This window comes from Sceloporus occidentalis, unplaced genomic scaffold, assembly GCF_023333645.1.
Source record: "Sceloporus occidentalis isolate IW3139 unplaced genomic scaffold, rSceOcc1.0.p SCAF_2, whole genome shotgun sequence".
Taxonomy (NCBI): domain Eukaryota; kingdom Metazoa; phylum Chordata; class Lepidosauria; order Squamata; family Phrynosomatidae; genus Sceloporus; species Sceloporus occidentalis.
In genome coordinates this window covers 243,052,260-243,073,668 of record NW_028316982.1, presented here as the reverse complement: position 1 = coordinate 243,073,668, position 21,409 = coordinate 243,052,260, and the positions used below count along the sequence as shown (strand labels likewise).

The window sequence follows — 21,409 nt, the reverse complement described above, 5'->3', positions numbered from 1 at the left end:
TGCTGGGATGCAGTCAAACAACTGGAAGATCACAATTCTCACAACTGCAGAACAGCGGTCTTTGAACGGAAAGACTACAAAGGAAGATTGAAAGAGAAACAGCAGAACTGCAGTGTGCTGAACAGAGACAATGGTTTCCTGGCACATTTGCACACCTTATAACAGTGTTTCCCAAACTGTGGTTCTCCAGCTGTTTTGTACTTCTACTCCCATGAGCCAACGGCCAAGAATTGTGGGAGCTGATATATATATATATATATATGTATGTATACAGGAAACATAAATGAATTTCATGTTTACATTTGAGTCATCTCCAAGATCTCATTATATGTATGCAAATATTCCCAAATCTGCAGAACCCCAAAATCCAAAACACTTATTCCCAAAGCTACATGTAATATATTTGTAAATAAACCATATGAAATGAATGTACAGTATATTTATACCAGTGTTTTTTAAGTTTTATTTTGGAATGTCCAACATTTTTCTTGAATGTCCTACATTTCGTAGTGACTTGTCCTCCTTTGTGGTTATGGCATCTGGTCACCCTGCTCCTTTTCCAGGGCACAGCCTACATTTCAACCTTCTGTCCAGGAGGAATTCCAAAATGTCCTCCATTATGATCACTACTAAAGAAGCATGAATTTGTAGTTATTAGTGTTTTCAGCTTTTGTCATGTTCTACATTTTCCTTGAGAGCCGGCGTGGCGTAGTACTTTGAGTGTTGGACTAGGACTCTGGGAGACCAGGCTTCGAATCTTTGCTGAGCCATGAAAACCTACTGGACATGTGAAAGCCTTGGACATGTGACACTCACTTAGCTGAGGATGGTAGTGGCAAACCCCCTCTGAAGAAAACTTGCCAAGAAAACCCCATGATAGGTTCGCCTTAGGGTTGCCCTAAGTCAAAAATGGCTTGGAGGCACACAACAAAATGTGTACTATATGGCTATAAATAAGTCATATGAACAAACCTCCTCTGGACACACACCGGCTTCTCAATTTTTGAACTGTGGTGCCCAGAACTGGACACAGTATTCCAGGTGCGGCCTGACCAAAGCAGAAAACAGCAGCACTATTAGTTCCCTTGATCTAGACACTATACTTCTATTGATGCAGTAAGAGTTTTAATAATTTAAATAATAATAATAATAATAAATTATAATTATATAAATTATATAATTTATAATAAAACTAATAACTAATAATTTTAATAATGTAAGGTTTTCAATTGTTTCAATTAATTGTGTTTTTAAGCTTTTATTTTGTATACTTGTCCCTCCATATTCGCTAGGGTTAGAGGCTCAAGACCCCCGTGAATATGGAAAAACCGCAAATAACAAAAACACTGTTTTTACCTGAGAGGACACCTCTCTAGGAATCTCTAGGTCCTCCAGTGCAACTCCGTGGCCAACGTCCGACAGACACTGACCATGGGACTACACTGGAGGAGCTACAAAGGCCTGGTAGAGTATTCTCTCTAGGGATCTCTAGGTCTTTCAGTGCAACGTTTAAAGTTGAGCACAGAGTTGCACCGGAGGACCCAGATATTCCTGGAGAGAACCTATTAGCCCTCCTCTATCCACCATCATCCAGAGGGAGAGATGGGCAGGCCAACTCCAGGCCTTGCCTGAAAAAGAAGAAGGGCCCTCCCTCCAGTCCATCTGCCCTGGTCCAGGCCTGAGGGAGAGGAGGTGTGTTGGACTCTCTCCCTTCCCCACCGCCATTCCCTTCTCCTTTTGTCTCCTGTCTCTTTAGACTGTAAGCCTGAGGGCAGCCAAACGTCTAATTAAGAAAACAAAGTAAGCCACTCTGATAGCCTTTTGCCTGAAGAGCGGGGTATCAATAAATAAATACATATTAATAAAAAATCAGTGAATAATCAAAGCCACAAATACGGAGGGATGAGCGCATTGCTTTAGTGATTTAACTTGGGGCTGTTTTAGGTTTGTAAGACGCCTTGAGTCCCTGTACTGGGAGGAAGGCGGGACAGTCATAATAAGTTTATTTTATAATAATAATAATAATAAAATTTAGCCATCTGCCAGATCTGTTTTGTGTGTTTTTAACAGTCTGTGCTATCTTGTATCACTTTTAGCTGTACACCGCTGTGATCCAATTTGGAATTTGGAATAGGGGTATATAAATAAATGTTGTTATTGTTATTGTTATTATTATTATTATTATTCTCTGGCATGCCCTGCCTCGCAGGGTGTCTCTATCTCCTAGGAATGCGCTTAGTTCTTCCTGCCAATGCCGTCCCTCAGGAAACCCACTCCGCCTTTTGCGAGGCAACAAGGGTGCATCACGCTCCCTTGGTCACAATAACACTCCCGATGCCGGGGCAACCAGGAGGGAAGGCGGGAGAGCGGGAGGGAGAGACGGAGGGAGGCAGCCGCCTCGCCGTGGTCCCTCTTTTCCCCGCTGCTTCTCCTCAGCGGTACTTCAACGGCGACGGACTGAGGGGCAGAGGGGCCTGGCATGGAGCCCACCGAGCGGGAGCAGGGCCCTCTCCTGCCCCCTATTAATGGGGCCACGGCGGCGGTGCCCGCTCCAGCCTCCGCAGCCCCGAAGGTCTTTCCCTGGAGACCAAGGTCGGCTCGGGTGGCGTCGCCATCCCCTTCGCCGATTGCAGGTGAGGGGTCGGGCGCCATTTTGTGCGCCTCAACGCTGAGGGGAATCTAGAATCCCCCAGTGAGCATGCGCAGAAAAAGAGCGCATGCGCTTTCGCCGCCCAGACGCCTTTCTTTGCCCTTTCTTCTTTATGCGCCTCAACTCTGAGGAGGAAAGAGGCGTCTGAGGGGAATCTTAGAATCCCCCAGTGAGCATGCGCTAAAGAAACAGGCGCATGCGCTTTGGCCACCCTGACGCCGTTTGCCCTTTCCTCCTTGCCTAGAAAAGCATCTCAGTGGTCCCTGAAACTGACCTTTTCAAAAATCTTATAGCACCTTTGAGACTATACTGAAAGAAATTAAGGGTTCTGGCATGAAACAAGGCTATATCTTTGAATTGTGCCCTTTAAGGGGTTTTGGACTACAGTTCCCAGAATCCCACGTTATTGGCCAACATGGCTGAGGCTCCTGGGAGATGAAGTCCAAAATCTCTTAAAGGGCACAACTTGGGGACCACTGAATCATTTGAACAACTGTTATAGTGCCACTTCTATTGTTCTGGCTGCCTCCTGTTGCATTCTGGGTTTTGTAGTTCAGTGAGGCCTGAGAGGTCCCTGGCTGGAAATTCTTAAAAATCAGTGTTTCTTTGGACCTCAGTTTCCCAAAATTTGATGTTTTTTTAGACCTGAGCTCCCAAAAGAATCAGGAATTTATGAGAGCTGAAGTACAAAACATCTGGAGAGGGCCAATGTTTTGCGGAAACACTATTCTATTATTATTATTATTATTATTATTATTTTCTTATGTACCGCCTTTCTCCCAATACAGAGACTCAACAAATATAAAACAATACGATTTAAAAACAGTACAACAATATTAAAATATATAAATATAAAAATTAAAACAATAAAAAATTTAATAATAATTTTTTATTTATAGCCCGCTTCTCCCAAAAGGATCAAGGCAGGTTACAACAATAAAACACATCAACAACATACACAACACATACATAAATAAAAATTACATAATCCCCTTACTTCCCCTAATTATAAAACTAAACAACAGCATTATAAAATACAGATTAAAATAAATTAAAATGAGGCATCTTGGGGCAGACAAGGGCAAACCATATCAGTATAATGGGACGGTCAGTCAGTGAAGGCCTAAAATTAAACAATTTAAAGAATTAAAACAGTTATAATTTAAAACATAACATGTTAAAACAGAAATGTTCTAACTGCGCTTCCCTAAACTGTAAATCCCCAGAATGCCACAGGAGGAAACAAGAGCAGTTAAAGTGGAATAGCAGCACTATGTAAGAGTTTAGTGTGGTAATTTCCTGTCAGTTGGGAAATGGCTCTACAGGTTGACCCTTCCTTTATATCTGGGTGACCAGGCACCCTCCTTTTCCAGGACATTTTCCTACATTTCAATCTTCTGGCCAGGAAGGATTTCAAAATGTCTCCCATTTTCAGTCTAATAATGCCATAATTGCACTGTTATATCACTGCTATTCCACTTTAACTGCTCTGGCTGCTTCCTGCGGCATTCTGGGATTTGTAGTTCAGTGAGGCCTAAGAGCCCCCTGGCTGAGAATTCTAAAATGCCCCTCCCCAAACTACAATTCCCAGGATTCCATAGGAGGCAGCCGTCACAGTTAGAGTGGAATAAAGTTCCAACAAATGCAGAAATAATGTAGTTTGACACAGCTTTAACTGTCCTGGGTCTGTGCTAGGGAATCCTGGGAACTGTAGTTTATTGTGGCGCCAGAGCTCTCTCTGACAGATAGGGCTAAATGTCTCACAAAACTGCAGTTCCTAGGATCCCCCGGCATTGAATCGGGGGTATTAAAGCACTCTGCAGTGTGTTTTGTACCAATAGCGCTATAACAGTCTAGTATGATAATATCCTACAAAGCAGAAAATTACATTTCTATGAGTGTTTTTCACTTTTATTGGTAAGGCCCCACATTTTTCTTGAATGTCCTACATTTTTATTTTTTTATTTTTTTATTTTTTTTTTATTTAGAATAGACTATTACAACATCTAAGGAATAAAGAAGAAGAAACCCCATAACCCTAGGAACACCCCTATTAAAACCAACATTTACACATTTAAACAATTAAACATATAACAAATATTTACATCTGATCATCCATATTGTTATCCTTCTATTTATTCCTACATTTTGCACTGCCTTGTCCTCCTTTGCGTTTAGGACATCTGGTCACTCTGCCTTATCTGAAATTCCCAAATATTCCCAGAACTGTCCATATGGGTGGCTGAGATAATGACACTTGCTTTTTGATGGTTCAGTGCATCCAGACTGTGCACAAAAGTGTGAAAAATATTGTGTATACAATTACATTCTGGCTATTACTTTCATGCTTAGACTTGAATCCCATCTCCAAGATCCCATGTGTATGCAAATATTCCCAAATCCAGAGAAAAAAAATATAAAAGACAAAACACTTCTGTTCCCAAGCATTTCAGATAAGGGAGACAGCTGGTCACCCTTTGTATTAGGACCCACAAGAATATCACAAATGCGTACAAGCTTTTGAATTTTCCAGGACTCCTCATCAGGGTCAGTAGTATTAGAGTTTTGGAAATTTCAGTTTTGGCAAGTACAGTAATCATGTTCCTCTATTGGAGCTAAAACTAAACAGAGCCTTGCAGCAACTGAAAATACTAAATAAATTTTATTTGGCATTAGCTTTGGGGGAGACTCCAGCCCTCTTCAGCATCAATTAAGTTCTAGGGTACTTAAAAGCTTTCACACTTTCATTGGCATTTTGGTTTGTCCTGTATTTCCTTTTCATGGTCCAGTATTAAGCTATTTTTGTTTGGCTTTAATATGCTAAAACGAGGTAGAAAGGAAGTGTCTGGATTGGAAGCAAATGAAATGGAAAAACCCAGCTGAGTTTCTGCAGGGAGATAGCTTGACTATATTATGCATAGTTGAAATGTTTCCTTTGTTTCAAAATAGAATAGGAGTGTTTGAAATATTTTTGATTTAAGTATATCAATGGGAAATAACCACATATCCTAGGACACCGGGGGGGTGGGGGGTGGCTGTTTTCAATAAAGAACATATGGGCAGAAATGGCACGTGATTAATGTCATCTGTAATTTGGGAATGAAACCAGAGTCTCTGTAAACTAGTTTCCCAAAACCTACAGATGTTTTGGGCAATTGCCATCATCCATGACTATCGGCTAGGTTGGCCAGATGGGAAATAGAGTTCAGCCATCTGGACAGCACCAGTAGGGAGACAGCCACCATATTCCACAAGCCTCAATTAATAACCCTATAAAGTGTGCAGTTTCTTTTCAAAGACAGAAGCGCAGAAAACTGGTGTATCGGCAGCATTAAATAAGGTCATTTGTTGTCTGTGAAAAACTGATGTGGCCTAAGTACACTCCATAAGCTGCAAATGGCTAGATCATTTCCAATAGTCATTACGGTTGCATGATGGTTATGTGTGTTTCTGTGCAATTAACACGTGAGACATGCCCTAACGTTGTATCTTAATAGTGGCATGGCATAGACCTTTTCACACTACATTGTTGTGGTGCTACAATTCCACTTTAGAGAGGGTGATTTAGAGCTCTCAACCAGTGAGCTCTAGTGTCTCATCAGACTACAAACCCCTGGATTCCACAGGATGATCCCATGGCAATTAAAGTGGAATCATACTGCTATAATTGTATAGTATGAATGAGCGCCACCTGAGTCTAACAGCCCAGGAGGAGGCCCATTTACACTATGGAATTTATCACACGGGAGGGGATTGGAAGTATAAACGGTGATTAACCTCCCATAATCACGCCATTGCACTAATGGCTTTCACACATCATATTCAAAGTGCTAATATTCCGGGAATATCCTGTGATAATCGCACAATGGCGCTAATGGTTTTCACACGGCATTGAGATTAAACGTGATTAAAGTGCTATTATCCCGTGAATAACCAGGCAATAAACAGCAGCAAATAATTCCGGGGATTTTCCCATGAATGATTTTTTGCGATTTATTGCCTGGTTATTTCCTGGTTATTCATGGGATAATGGTGCTTGTGTTAATAGCATTTTAATCACGTTTTAATATTAATTGCACGATTTTGACCAGTTAAGCACCGTTTAAACTACCACCATCACCACCATGTGATAATCTCCTATACAAGTAGCTGTGTGAGCCTTTTGCAGCAAAAGCAGCCCAAGAACCTGGTGGCATCTTATAGATGAACAAATTTATCGCTGTACCCTTTCAATCATGCTCATAGTTCACCTTAACAGTTACATCTGTTGTTGTGGATACAATACCATGACTAGAATTATATTGGGGGGGGGGGGGGAATCTTGCCATTTTGATAAAGAAAAGTTACTTTTGGGAGGTTTTGTCTCTTTAAATTGAATCAGAACAGATTCTGAATGTTGCTTTTTAAAGATTCTGTTAAGTGCCAGTTGGCTGATCAGAGAGAGAAAAAGAAATGCAGAACAGGGACTTTTGCGAACTAACTAAACTGTAAGGATGTTTTTTGTATTATTACCTGAGGAATAAGCTATATATAATGATAATCATGTATAGCTGTTGTGTTTGTAACAGTAAGTACAATTGTACTATGATTCTAATAAGGACAATGGTACGGACCAACTCAGTCCAGGTCTGGACCTGGTGTCAAGATACTACAGCACTTTGGGAGAAATAGGTTATTTAATTATCATTTTAAACCTAGAATGTACTTAACATTTATAGCACTTAACAAGTACTGTTTTTAGTAGGTAAAATAAACTGGGATCCTTATGAATCAACAATGAAACACGATTTTCTCTTTAAACCTGCAACAGATCCTGATGCAGATTGGTAAGATGGCATTGATTCAACTAATTGAAACCTTTCAGTCATGTTCCTTTTTCTTTTTCTCTTAAAACACCTTTGATATTTGACTCCTTTTGAATGTGTAATTTACAGACAGCACTCTCACTGACACCAATGTCTTATCAAGCGCAATCAGTAAAAGAAATGCTAGCTTTCGAAAGCACTTGATTAGGCTTTGTTCAACTTAAAACTCTGTTTAGATGCAGAGCCATATTGTTTTCTTCTGTTTATTTGTTTCCTGGGTGGTCCCTTGTCAACTAGTCCTAGTACATGGCTGTGCTTATATTGGAAGCAGGGTTAAAAGCAGGTTAAAAATGCAACTTTGTCCCAATGTATAGGGCTAGGGTGGGGAACGTGTGACCTTTCAGATGTTGTTGGGACTGCAAGTCCTATCTGTTCCAGTCAGTGGTGAGAGGAGGTGCTGTGGAGTAGCAAATTTTGGAAAGCCACAAGTTTTCTATCCTTGATCTAGCCCAAACTACAAAGTGAGCTTCAGCAACACATTCTTTGTTGAGGGAAGAAGATCCCTAGATCAACTAAGGCCCCATTCATACTATGAAAATAATCTGGGATGAATCTGGGTTGAATCCTTGTTGTTCACACATGTCCCAAATGCCCTTGATGCACTTTGGGGTGGTGGTAACAAGAAACCCACTTAACCTGGGATATTTGATAATGGGTTTTCTCCAGGTTTTTCCTAAAAGATCCAAACTGTTGGCAGTGTGAATGAGCTTCTGAATTAATTTGGAACAGTCTGTCTTGTTTCTTCGAAGGGAGGCAGCTCCATTTTAACGCAAAATGATGGCATGTGTGAATAACACTAGGGTTAAAATGACTCAAAGAGATTTGTGAACCAAAATAAAATGGATTTTGGAACCCAATATGTATCAGCATGGAGATACTCATCTCCTCTGGACAAAAAAAATGACTGTGAATGCCCCCTCAGTGCTCTTGAAATGGACTGAGTCCTGACGTCTGTTTTCTGCCAAATTTCACCCTCCTATTGATTCTTGGCCCTAAAGGTGCAGCTTGCTGCAAACAGAATACAGTCGGCCCTCCATATCCATGGATTTCTTTTTATCCATGGATTCAACCAGCCATGGCTTGAAATAAACACACACACACACACACGTATATGTATATTCCCAAAAGCAAACTTTGATTTTGCCATTTTATATGAAAAGGACAATTGTATGTAGTGGGACTTGAGCATCCATGGATTTTGGTATCCACAAGGGGTATTGGAATCAAACCTCAGTGGATACCAAGGACCGACTGTATTCAAGATGAAGGCAAATCGCAGCAGAAGATGTTCCTTTCTGGAGTTAAAAACCAGTGTGATAGGATAGCTGTGTGTCCCATTGTACAGAGGACTGTTCTCTGAACTTGTATTCTGTTTGAAGGGCTGCTTGGTCCAAATCTAATGTTAAGATAAAGAACGATAAAGAGGAGAATTCAAATATATAGACGTGTTAGTCTGTAGAATCAGTATGTAGAGAGCTCTTGTAACACCTTTGAGACTAACTAAAGAAAGAAGTTGGCAGCATGAACTTTCGTAGACTAGGAGATTATCACACGAAGGAAATGAGGGAGCGAAGTAGAGCGCTCCCATCCTTATCGTGTCACGCTTATCCCATCCTTCTCCCATCAGTGAAGTGTAATGGCCCGATCACTTTCTATTAATGAGAATTTCCGTTAATACAAAGTGATGGGGCCATTCCACTTCACTGACGGGAGAAAGATGGGATAAGCGTGATGTTGTCTGATAATTTTTGCACCATTGTGCGATAAGGACGGCATAAGGATGGGATAATGACACAATAAGCGCAATATCATCTGATAATCTTTGCACAATCGTGCAATAAGGATGGGAGCGATCTCCTTTGCTCTCCTCCTTTTCCCCATGTGATAATCTCCTTTGTCCAGCACTCAAATCTCTACAACACACTTGCTCTGGGAAAGAATCTTCTCAGTGCCAGCAGTACTGCGCAAGACAAACTAATATATGGACTTGTTAGAAAGCATTTTGCTATGCTCTTTGTTCAGTTAGGTCAGTTAAATTGCAGCCCTCTGGACTTCTCTTTTTTTTTTTTCTGTCTCAGAGCTTCCAGAAACATCAATTCAACTTTTAAATAGATTGTATAAGGCCCCTATGCTAACATCAAAAGTCTGCTTTTCTAAACCAGAAATTGATTTTTTTAAATATGTGTGTGTGTGTCTTTTTCTTTTCTTTTGGAGTTTTACTGGTATTTTTGGTAGTGCATGTGCCCCCCATGGTCTAAGGGACAGGAAATTGGTCATTGGATCTGCCACAGCTGCTCACTCATGATTTACATCTGGGTAGGCAACTGCGGAAAGCTAGAGGACTATGTTAGTTCCCGCAAGAGACCTTGGAGAGCTACACAGACACACACACACACACAGAAAAACAAAAGAAATTGATTGTCCTTGAACACCCCCTATGTTTTCGAAAAGGTATGTCTTGTACCTTACCTAAAAATAGCCTGGGGACCCAAAAACATGGCAAAAATGTTCCCATGCCCTCCTAGAGGACATTTCAGGGCAATTTTTGTAACCCTGGGAAACTGGAAATACCCCTTGGATTGTCCTTTGTCCACACCTGGTTTAGACAAATGAAGCCATGTTGTCTTTGCATTTACTATACTTTAAAAATCAACAAAATAAGTCAAGACCAAATTTAAATATTTTAGAAGTAACAGACTAATATATTATATGCATTGTCCCTTGCAGTGCCAGAGCAGGGAGAGGGCATGTAATTCCCTTTCAAGTAGATGAACCAACTGGAAGAAATGTTTACCAAGATGAATACTGCTGGAAGCCTTATTCCAAGGCAGAAGCTATAAGGGCTGGCACTGCATCAGGAATAAGGAGAAACAACCCTCAGACTGGAGAGGTAAGGAATGCAGTTGCTGTCAATACAATGTATTGTATCTAAATTTTGTCTTGTATGCAGTTACCTGTTATAGTTTGGTTCTGGAACGGCTCCTCAAAGATGCTATCAGGGGACTTAAGAGTTAAAATATATATTACAGATTTTACTCCCCCCCTCCTTTTATGCCACATATGGGTGCCAATCTGGATTGGCTTTACCATGCACAGATGAACAAAATTTATATCTCTCCCTTCACTTATTTTTTTAAAGTAAAAATCAGCCACTCTGGGGATGAAAATAAGAAAGAAATTCCATTGATACCAATGGAGTTATGTTTTCTAAGTTTTTTAAACCTCTATGCAGGTGGCTCAATTAAAAACACAGTTAGAGAGGTAAAATTTAAATTTCCCTTACCCTTGCATGGTGGTTGCTTGCTTGTGAGTAAAAATAGTAGTTTTTTTTCCAGCTGTACACTATGCATTTAATTTAGCATGTAGTTTGACTCGTAGCAACTAGAAATAGGTAGGCTGATCCTCACTGAGTTCAATTATATGTGTTATTCCAAGTAAAGTGCACTAACGTGTTTCTGCGTGGGATGGTTGGCAGTCCTATGAACCCAACCCTAATATGGATCACTGCTAGGACAAAGGGTGAAATCCCACCTTTTGTCAGACTATTATTTGTTGTCTGCCTTCAAGTTGTCTGATTTATGGTGACATGCTCAGTTTATACTTGGAGAAGGGAGAGAAGCAGCTAGTCTGTTAGTTATGCATAAAATTAGGATAAAAAAACCCCAAGGCATGGAAATTACAATGCAACAGACAAGTGGGTAAAATGGAAAAATTCTTGTGTTCATAGCCATATTTTTATAAACCCAAGAAAATCAGGATCTTAAGTAAAACAAATCATATTACAGTTGAAGATGTGCTTATCTTAACCACATTTTTCATGTTCAACTTTCTTCTCCTTCCCTTTTTGTATTGTTAGCGTTTTCTGATGTGGCAAAGGAAACACAAAGAGGAGACACAATTGCCTACAGAAAGCTTTTCACCTTGGACAAAATCTATTACCAAACATGATATTGAGGAAGCATTAAAAAACCAATATAAAACATCTTATGCAAGAGATTATTTAGGGATCCAACCAGGTGAGGACTTCAACTTCTCTTCCTATTTTTGAAATACTATAATTAAGAGTATACAAAGGGGCTAAACAGACAGGCAAAAAGAGGTGCTTTCAGGCTGACTTGAAGAGGTGGCGTTTAGATGACACATGCCTTGAAGCCAGCAAGATAGTGCCTTCTAGGTGCCTAATGCAGAAAAAAGCCGTTTCAAAAAAGCAGCTTTTTTCCACTTCTTCCTGGCTTGAAGCTATATCATGTCATCATGATATGAGCACTCCAGCTGCCTTGGGAGCCAGCAGTGCAGATGGTGGTGTTTCAATATGGCTTCAGAAAAGGTAGCTTCAAGCCACTTTTTCCTGCCCAGCTGTTTCATCCCAGCTGTTTCTGTAATCCAGAATAGAAGAGACATATGTCCCCCAGGAACATCACAGCCTATTTCATGATCTGGAAGATACCATTTCATCTAAGTTCTATATCTCCTTTCCCACTCTCTTGTCCTATGTGCAAAACCATTGTAGTAGCAAATAACAATGTCCCAGATCCTCCATTGGGTTTATCTACATGTAGACTCATTTTTCAACAATTGATTGGTCTACTTCAGTTGTTACTAACCAACAGAATGCTGGCCACAATGTATTCCCATTAGGCAGAAGGTAAATTGTTAATTTACCAGCATGCAAAGGGATCTTAAAGCACCTTTGAAACTATCTGAACAAAAAAGTTGGTAGCATGAGCTTTCATAGACTTGAACCTACTTCTTCAGAAACATGTTTGGAGTGGAAAATCCAGAGACAGACCTATATATACTGGTTGTGTTTAAGAATGTCAGTTCAAATTCAAAACCTTGTGGGTATGGAGATGCAGTAACAAGATCAGTTTTAACAATGGTCATTGGGCGACAAAGGCAGGAGGAAGGCTGTTGCATAAAGTCAAAGAGAGTAGATAGCCATATGAATGGATATTGGAATGTAGTGTAGGAAACAGAGAGGGGATGTGATGGTCAAGGGCACCCTCATGAGGATGGGGGTTAGATAGTGTTGAAATGTGTGTAGTGTGCCAGGAAACCATTATTCAACCCATTGCTGATGGACTGTAGTCTGTGGCTATCTTCCGATTCCGCTGTTTCTCTTTCCAACTTTCCTTTGAATAGTTCTTTTTGTTCTTTTCTGTTTTCCACACTACATTCCAATACGCATTCACATGTTTTAAACTCTTGTATGGTTTTTAAAATCAGCTTTATGGTATTTTGATATGTGTGTGTGTTTTAAAAATTGTTCTTAAACTTTTTTTTGTAAACTATGGAAGATGCCTTGAGTCCCAGCCTGGGGAGAAAGGCAGCATAGAAATAAAAGCAAGCAAGCAAACATTATTTATTTATTTATCTATTTCATTTCTATGTTGCCTTTCTCCCAGAAAGGGAATCAAGGTGACTAACAAACAAAACCATTTAAAAACCTTAGAATAAAAATAATCCTCAGAGTAGTAGCTTCCCCACCTTCACCTTATTTTGCATCTGGCTTGGACTTAAGAGTTTTTTTTTTAAAAAAAAGATCTTGCACATTTGACTCATTTACCTCTGAGTTAGATCATCCTCAGTGGGCCTTATCACATGTGAAACAGGAGCTCCGATTTGAAGCGAGGGGGGAGCAGAGTCACTTCGGATCCAAGGCAATTCATGTGATGTATTATCATACCTGAGGAATGAAATTGTGGTCTCTACTTAGGCAAAGCAGAACGAGTGCACATTGTATTACCACACCAGAGGGATTCAACGATTCGAATTGGCACCCTTGTGCATGTTCAGTGGGGCTCTGGATGCTGTCATCCTTCCCTGCCCCCTCCTTAGCTGTCATCCTTCATCAGAGTGAAGGAGGCAGCAGGAGATGATGGGACAGGTGGCAGGGTGCCAGAGGGGGCGAGATTGGGGTGAAGGAGCAGGCAGGGGATGATGGGACAGGTGGCAGGGGGTCACTGGGGGTGAGATCAGGGTGAAGGAGCAGGGAGGGGATGATGGGACAGGTGGCAGGGGGTCACTGGGGCGAGATTGGGGTGAAGGAGCAGGCAGGGGATGATGGGACAGGTGGCAGGGGGTCACTGGGGGCGAGATTGGGGTGAAGGAGCAGGCAGGGGATGATGGGACAGGTGGCAGGGGGTCACTGGGGGTGAGATCGGGGTGATCTTCCACAGCAGACCAATTCAAAGTGAAATCGAAGTGAGCTTGGAAACAATTTTTGTGAATTCGCTTGTTACCGAATTCACAAAAGTGAGGAGTCACTCTGAACTGACTGTGGATCTGCCTCGGAATGACCCCCCCCCCCCATAGAAAGCAATCATGTCTGATAATATATCACATCATAATGTGAATATGCATGGCTGGACCCGCAGTGACTCCGGATCTGAGCTGCAAAACCCCTCATGTGTTAAGGCCCAGAGCCAAAGGATGTAACAGCATGTGGGAGATTCATGACCAGAAGTTCCAATTTCCATTTGTTTTAGCCAAAGCACTCTTGGAGTACTCAGTTTAGACTGGAGGTGCATGGAGGCTGTCAATTATTCCCCTGTTGTTTCCATGAGTTAAATTACTCCTTTGCATCAAGTGTTGACTATAGAGAATATGTCTGGTGTAGGAGATGGGGCAGGGGAGAAACATGTTATGGTATTTTTCCTTTTCTTCATGCTGGTAGCAACATCGATTGGTGTATATAAAATAGAAAAGAGGTGGTACCCTGCTCTACAGTGCTATAACCTTGATCCAAGTGCCCACTACAACACACACACAGCTGCTTCTTAAAGAAAGAAGGAGCAAGGAATCTAACCATTACACCTTTTGGTTCTGGTTAGATCCAGAGTCAGCTGCACTAAGGTTATTCTTGTACAGGCCAGTACAACCAACCAACCAAGGTTCAGTACACTTTTTAAAAAAATTGAGGGGAAGGCATGTTATTTAGCATCCCCTCTCCCCACAGTGTCTCCAGCACTGATTACTATTCACTAGTGTTATAAGGTTGATGTGTAGTAAAGGCACTCAGCTTGTAATTTCAGCATCCCCAGTTGGCTTTCTGAACCTGATCTCCATCTTATGGGTTGCATAAAATATTCTGCCAGTTCAGTCACTGTTGGTTCATCTTTCTGAGATAAAATATGATCCTTAAGTAATCTACTAAAACTAGAGGAATTCTTATTGTTTCCATGCTCCTTTACAATCTTGTTGGTGACTGGTCCATAGTAAGGAACGTATAAGACTAACACTGCAATCCTATGTCTACTGAGAAGTGGACCTCAGTAAATTTCATGGGATTTACTTCCTGGTATGTGGGCATTACAGTCTAAATGGCTTATTATCATTTGCTTTTCACATTATTCCCTGTCCACACACAGAGTGAAGAATTTATTCAGTTCTTATATATACACCGTAGCATTTCTTCTTAAACTTTTTCAGGTGCTCCAAGAGAAGATTTTACTGCTGCTCCAGACTGGAAAATGTTAGTCCCAAGACCTCCAGATACTGAGTTCAGGCGGCATTTCCAGCCACAAATCCATGACCCTGACTTAAAGGACTTTACTTGGAAATACGGAAGCAATGCAAAGCGCAAAGTTCCAGTAAAAGGCGCTGGTGAGAATATTTTATCATGGTTTGTGTAACATTGGCTTAAGATTGTGGGCATAGCTTTTGGAATTTGATTTAGTGACCCATTTTCTTGCAAGCCTATATATTCAGTAGTCTCAGGGTCACCGGTGGTCACATATTTGTGGGTCACCTGTGTTCACATTCTTGATTAACCATAATGAGGAGGTTACTCAAGGAAGTGTAAACAAGAGAGAGAGAGTTGACTCAGTGGACAAAGTGTGGGAATTAAAGTTAAGAGGACAGAATATGGATTCACTGTTAGTTTCTGACATCACTTATTCTACACACACACACACACACACACACACACACACACACACACACTTCTCTAAGTAATAAGAAATTCCAGGAGTGTAGCACTACACAAATTTGGTTTCCTTTGGAAGCAAGTTACTCGAGTTTCAAATGTCTCTTTTTTCCTTGCCTTCACAGTTCCTTCAGTGTCATCTGCTCAAATCTGGAATCATGAACATACCAAACAACTATCTACATACCAGAGAGATTTTGGGAGAGATTATCTTGAAATGGTATCAGTTTTGAATTCTCTAGACCCAGAAGAAATTAAAGCATATGTGGACAGATCTCCCTATCCAGGTAAGGTAGTGTGGGGATATTCCATGAATTATGCAAGGGCATTTGTGAAGTTAAAAAGTGGTAAACTTCCTATCAGGGGTTTTAAATATAAAGTAAGGCCCTATACAGACAAGCCAAAATAAAGCTGCTTCGGATCACTTTGGAGGTATGTTGTTTAAATGATGCATGTGTCCTAAGAGTCAGGAAGCCACACCAAAGCCATAATCCAGTCCTAAGGACTGGAGCGCAGCTTTGGCGCAGCTTCTGGACTCTTAGGACACGCATCATTTAAACAGCATACCTCCAAAGTGATCTGAAGCAGCTTTATTTTGGCAGTCTGTATGGGGCCAAAGTTTTGTAATTTCTCCATTTGCAAAATTCCCATTCTCAATAAACAGGAAAGACTCTAGGACTTGACTTGAACAATACTAGTTATTCATTTTATTCATACTATATACTAGTTATTCATATCACAACATTTGATAGTCTTCATGCATAATCTGTACTCAGGACAAGAGGCTACTGTTAGGACAGAATACAGAAAAATGGAATGGTTTCCAATTTAAAAGGGGTTCAGGCAAGGCTGTCTTCTATCTCACTATCTATTTAAATTGTATGCCAGGAACATCATATGAAAGCAGGATTGAACTCAGGAGGGAGGTGTGAAAATTGGAGGAAGGAACATTAGCAATCTAAGATGTGCAAATGATATTATAATACTAGCAGAAAATATCAGAGATATGGAAAGACTATTGAAGAAGGTCAAGGCAGAAAATTCCAAGGCAGGTTTACAGCCAAATATCAAGAAAACAAAATTATGACAACAGATGATCAACATAATTTTAAAGCAGATGGTGAAGAAATTGAAATAGTTCAAAATTTTCCATACATAGGCTCAATCATCAATGAAAGCAGAGACTGTAGTCAAGAAATCAGAAGACAACTAGCATTTGGAAGGGCAGCTATGAAGGAACAAAACGAAATTTCAAAGTGTAAAAATATATCACTAAATATTAAAGTTAGGATTGTTCATGACATCGTATTTCCCATTTCTATGTATGGCTGTGAGAGCTGGGCCATGAAGAAAGCTCATAGGAAGAAAATCAATTCATTTGAGATGTAGTGCTGGAGAAAGGTTCTGAGAATACCGTAGACTGCTGAAAAGACCAGTGAATGGGTCCTAGAGTAGATCAGGCCCAAACTCTTCCTAGAAGCAAAAATGACTAAACTGAGGTTGCTGTATTTTGGCCATATTATGAAAAGAAATGACTTGCTTGAAAAGACTATAATGCTTGGTAAAGTAGAGGGCAATAGGAAAAGAGGAAGACCGCATTCCAGATGGATAGACTCTGTCAAAGGAACCATGGCTATGAACCCGCAGGAGCTGAGCAGCGCAGTTGAGGATAGGATGACTTGGAAGTCTCTCATGGGGCTGAAACAGATGGCCCTTTTGCGCTGCCTTCCAGGCGGCCATTAACATGGGGGCAGCTTCATGTTGCTCCGGCAATACGATGTTTAGATGCTGCATGCCACCAGAGCATCATGAAGCCAGTTTCCGGCCACGGTGTGGGTGGCAAAGCCATTTTTTTGCCACCTGAAAAAGGTGCGGTTCTTTGCCACTCCTTTTTCAGGTGGATTGGGACCACAGCATATGGTTGCTGCGGCCTCAGTCTGGCTTCTGGTAATCTGTTTTGCTCCTTAGAGTCATTCATTATGTTTAATGAAGTCTTATCTTCAGGGAGATTTAGATTATATTTTAAAAAGGTTTTGTAGCAAAATGTTACAGAGTATTATTACCTGAGCCTGTGGCATAGGATTTTTTTTAAAAAAACAAACAAACAGCAAATCCTTGCTGTAACTTTACTTCATGAGAAATTTTGAAAAAGTTTTTGAGTGCCAGATTTTCACATAGGAAAAGGTCTGAAAGAGGCAGCTGAACAGGCAGCAGTAGCCACAAGGAGGATGTGGAACAACAGTGACACCAGAAAAGAGCCAGATTAGTAGTGGGCCTTCTGAGGAATGGACATAGGCAGCTGCACTGCAGTGCCAAACCCAGGTGCCAGCTCTGCAGTGTACGTGACAAGTAAATTGTTTTGACTGATCTTGTTATAGCCTTCCATTGACCACTGTGGAGCTTCAGAGGCTTTACAGACAGGCTAACTGTAGCAGACTTCAGGCCAAATGAGATGTGTGCTTTTGACTAGCCTATTTTAATATATGCAAACAGCTGCTGCTGCTTCCCTGCTGCAATTGTTTGCGTAAGCTCCTGACATGATTTTCCACACTGCAGCAGAGAACAGAGAGGAGCAGTTAAGCATTTTCCTTCACTGCTGTAGTTCTGATCAAAAGTAGCCTGCAACTACTGTTTGCATGGGGAGGAAAATTTTAATTGGTGAAGACATCAGTTTTAGAAGAGTGACTTTTGTGAGGAATGCAGCAGAGGAGGAAAAGGTTAACTTTTCCCTTCTTTCCTCCTAGAAGTCTGACAATGGTCAGTCGTCCCCCCCCCCCGTTACCGCCCCCAACTTTGAATTTCATTTATTATTATATTTATTACATTTTATAACCACCAAGGGACTTCACATTCTCATTTTAAAGATGTGCAGCTTAAATACAAAGATGCATTTATTTTTTAGTAGGATGCTTTCACAACCTACTCATTCTTTGTTCACATGTGAAACAGTTCTTAGAGTTAGTTTTGTCTGAATATTTAAGCTTAGTAATATCTTTCTTTCTATTTTTTGTGCAGAAAAAGCAATCCTTCAGAACTTCCTTGACAAGGTAGACAAAACATTCCCAAGGCTTTCTTCCTCAAAGAAGACAGAAGAAAACCTAGCACCTGACAACTTTCAGGAGAAAATCCGGCCACCTCCAGGGCAGCTGAATCACAGCTGAATGCCCTTAGCAGTTATCTCAATAGTAAACCTTTTGAAGAATTACATCCAGGGTTTTTTTAACCCTCTAGGGTTTATTTTGAAATTATAAAAGACTGTAACAGTTATGATAATCAAATTGACATTGAAAATACAGTATTGATTCAGGAACTTCATTACTATCACAGAGAATTCTGTGTTTCATATATTACAAATCGACTTCTTTTACATAGCTCCAGTTGTGCTGAGGATGAGATTTTCCCACACTACTATCTCCTTGTTATAACAGTGTTGCAACTTTAAATAAAATGATAAAAATAATATAATTTTGTTTGAAAGAGGAAAACATTCATTCTAACTTTAATTTTGCTTTCTTACAGCATCAAATTGATTTCTGGATGTCAAATATTTTAACCAGGTCTGGGGCTTTATTAAAGAAAGTATGATTGTGAGTTTTTAATAATGAGTTTTAGTCAACTAAATAATTTGCTATGCATATGCTGAAAAAATAATGAGGGCAAAGGATAATTCCTGTTGCCTAAATGCATCTGTGAGCCCCTTTGAATCAGTGGAACTTAGGCTGCATGCACACTGCAGAAATAATCCAGGTTGACAGTACTTTAACTCCCATGGTTCTGTGCTATGGAATTCTAGGAACTGTAGTTTTTGGAGACATCCTTCTCTCTCAGAGAGCTCTGGTACCACAGCAAACTACAATTCCACATCAGTTAAAGTGGAACCATAGTGCTAGAACTGCGCAGTGTGAAACGGCCCATAGTATTGGAAGAGGCAACCATGTGTGTAAGAGAAGCATAAATACTTCTAAATCCTATTAGCCTATGCAGCAGGTACTTACGAATCCCTGTATTATGCAGGTATGTATGAGTCCCTGTTCTAGAAAGAATACATTACATTACAATATATTGTCTGGTTAAGCAGGGCATCAGTTAAAGATTTCATTTTAATCAGTTCTAAAAGAGTACTCAAATATTGCAATCTTAACTGTAATGGTTGGAGTTCCCTTCTTCATTGAAATGCTGTTGTAATCCCCTGTAGTTATGTATTTCCACATTGGTCAGATAAAGCTGCAGTCCTACTACCATATCCGCCCCGCACTCTCAGAACATCTGGGAGGAAGTCTCTAGATTACGTAAAAACCAGGCTGGTGACTACTTCCCATAGAGCATTTTCTGCCATGGCCCCCAAGTTGTGGAATGACCTGCCGGAGGAGATCCGTCTCATTACCACTCTCGATGCTTTCAAGAAAGTACTGAAGATGGATCTCGTCTGGCGAGCTTACCCAACAAATCTACTGTAAAACATCTCACTTCTGCTAGTATGGTATGTTCTTATGAAGAGTCAATAAACTGTAAATTATATTGTATGGATAGTATGTAGATTTTATGCTTTATAATTGTTAAGTTTTTAGTGATGTAATATACTGACTGCTGTAATCCCGCCTCAATCCATAGGGAGAGGCGGCAAATAGAAATAAATTTTATTATTATTATTAATATTATTATTATATGTATGGAACCATATGTACAGGTACGGAACTAACCTTAAGCACAGATGTATGTGTGTGTGTGTCTGTGTATGTACACACGCACACACACACACCAGCAAGGAGATCACCATATATATGGGACTAACAAAGGAAACCCTGAGTTTAAAAGACCTGAGCAGGGCTGTTGATGAAAGGGTGATTTGGAAATCTCTCATTAAGTTGAAGTTGAAACTGGCATTTATCAAACAGGGTTTTTCCAGCTCAGATCCAGGGTGATTGCGAATCGAGCGATGCAAATTCATGTTATAACGTTAATGTATTTTCACACCTGGTTCCTTTCAGTGGGAGCTCCTCCCATTGTGCTTACACGGTGCTTCCGGACTGAATCCTTACTCATTTTGGAGGGTTCGCTAAATAAGTGAGTTGACAGGATTCGCATTCAAGCTCGCTTCAAATTCACTGCAAATTGGTCTGGTGTGGAATGATACTTTGCTTGTGCTCTGGTACACCACCGCAAAAACTCCGAGTTGCAAATTTCCCATGATGCCGTGCCGCAATTTTGCCCCATTTGCTTCTGGTGCTCCTCACTGAATGAATGCATTCACGTTTTAACGTGGATAGGAGACATGCTGGTGAAGAGGGGGGAGATGGGGGAGAAAGAAAGGGAAAAGAGGGGTTAGTAAATTTTCTAAAGGACTCTTTGGGGGTGGGGGGCAGGACGTCCTCCAAAGTGGGGCCAAGGTGGAGGCAGGATTTACTTCCAAGTAGAACTGCAGCTTCTACACTATTTTGCAGTGAAAGAAATTTAATAATAATAATAATAATAATAATAATAATAATAATTCCACTGCAAAATAATAATAATAACAACAATAATTTGGCCGGTGGGTGATACATTCGGATGAAGCAGAGGGCATTTAGAGATAGGTGACACTCCTTATCATTCACGTGAGGCTAGGGATGGAGGGTAGATCCAGATGACAGATGTGAAGGGAAAGAAACAGGAGGCTGGAGGGAGAGATTAAACTCCCAGAATTCCATAGCCTCAAGCCAAGGACCCCACAACAAACTCCAACTCCAATAATAATAATAATAATAATAATACTTTTTAAAAATAATATTAATAATAATAATAATAATTTACGTTATTAGTTTGCTGAGGCACCAGAGCTCTCTGGCAGAGAAGGCTCAATGTCTCAGGATACTACAGTTCCCAGAATTCCATAGCACTGAACCAGGACAGTTAAAGTGGAGTTAAACCAGATTATTTCCCCAGTGTGGATGCAGCCTAACAGAAGGAAACTGTTACAAAGGGAAGGAG

At 40.6% G+C, this 21,409-nt stretch overlaps 1 protein-coding gene across 6 annotated transcripts; it reads left to right on the top strand.

The window, feature by feature from the left end:
• Positions 1-2,308: 2,308 nt before the first annotated feature.
• On the top strand, positions 2,309-20,133 carry TEX26 (testis expressed 26). Of its 6 annotated transcripts, none has more exons than XM_089512543.1 (7): positions 2,309-2,633; positions 7,395-7,476; positions 10,243-10,405; positions 11,372-11,531; positions 14,947-15,120; positions 15,568-15,729; positions 18,458-20,133. In XM_089512543.1, the coding sequence occupies exons 1-7, from the start codon at positions 2,480-2,482 to the stop codon at positions 18,601-18,603; spliced, it is 1,041 nt and encodes a 346-aa protein (XP_089368669.1). In that variant the 5' UTR covers positions 2,309-2,479; the 3' UTR covers positions 18,604-20,133. The 6 variants fall into 6 exon arrangements, with proteins under 6 accessions (XP_089368669.1, XP_089368668.1, XP_089368671.1 ...); XM_089512542.1 differs by having other exon boundaries at positions 7,392-7,476; XM_089512545.1 differs by lacking the exon at positions 2,309-2,633 and adding an exon at positions 2,671-2,692.
• The last annotated feature ends 1,276 nt before the right edge of the window (positions 20,134-21,409 follow it).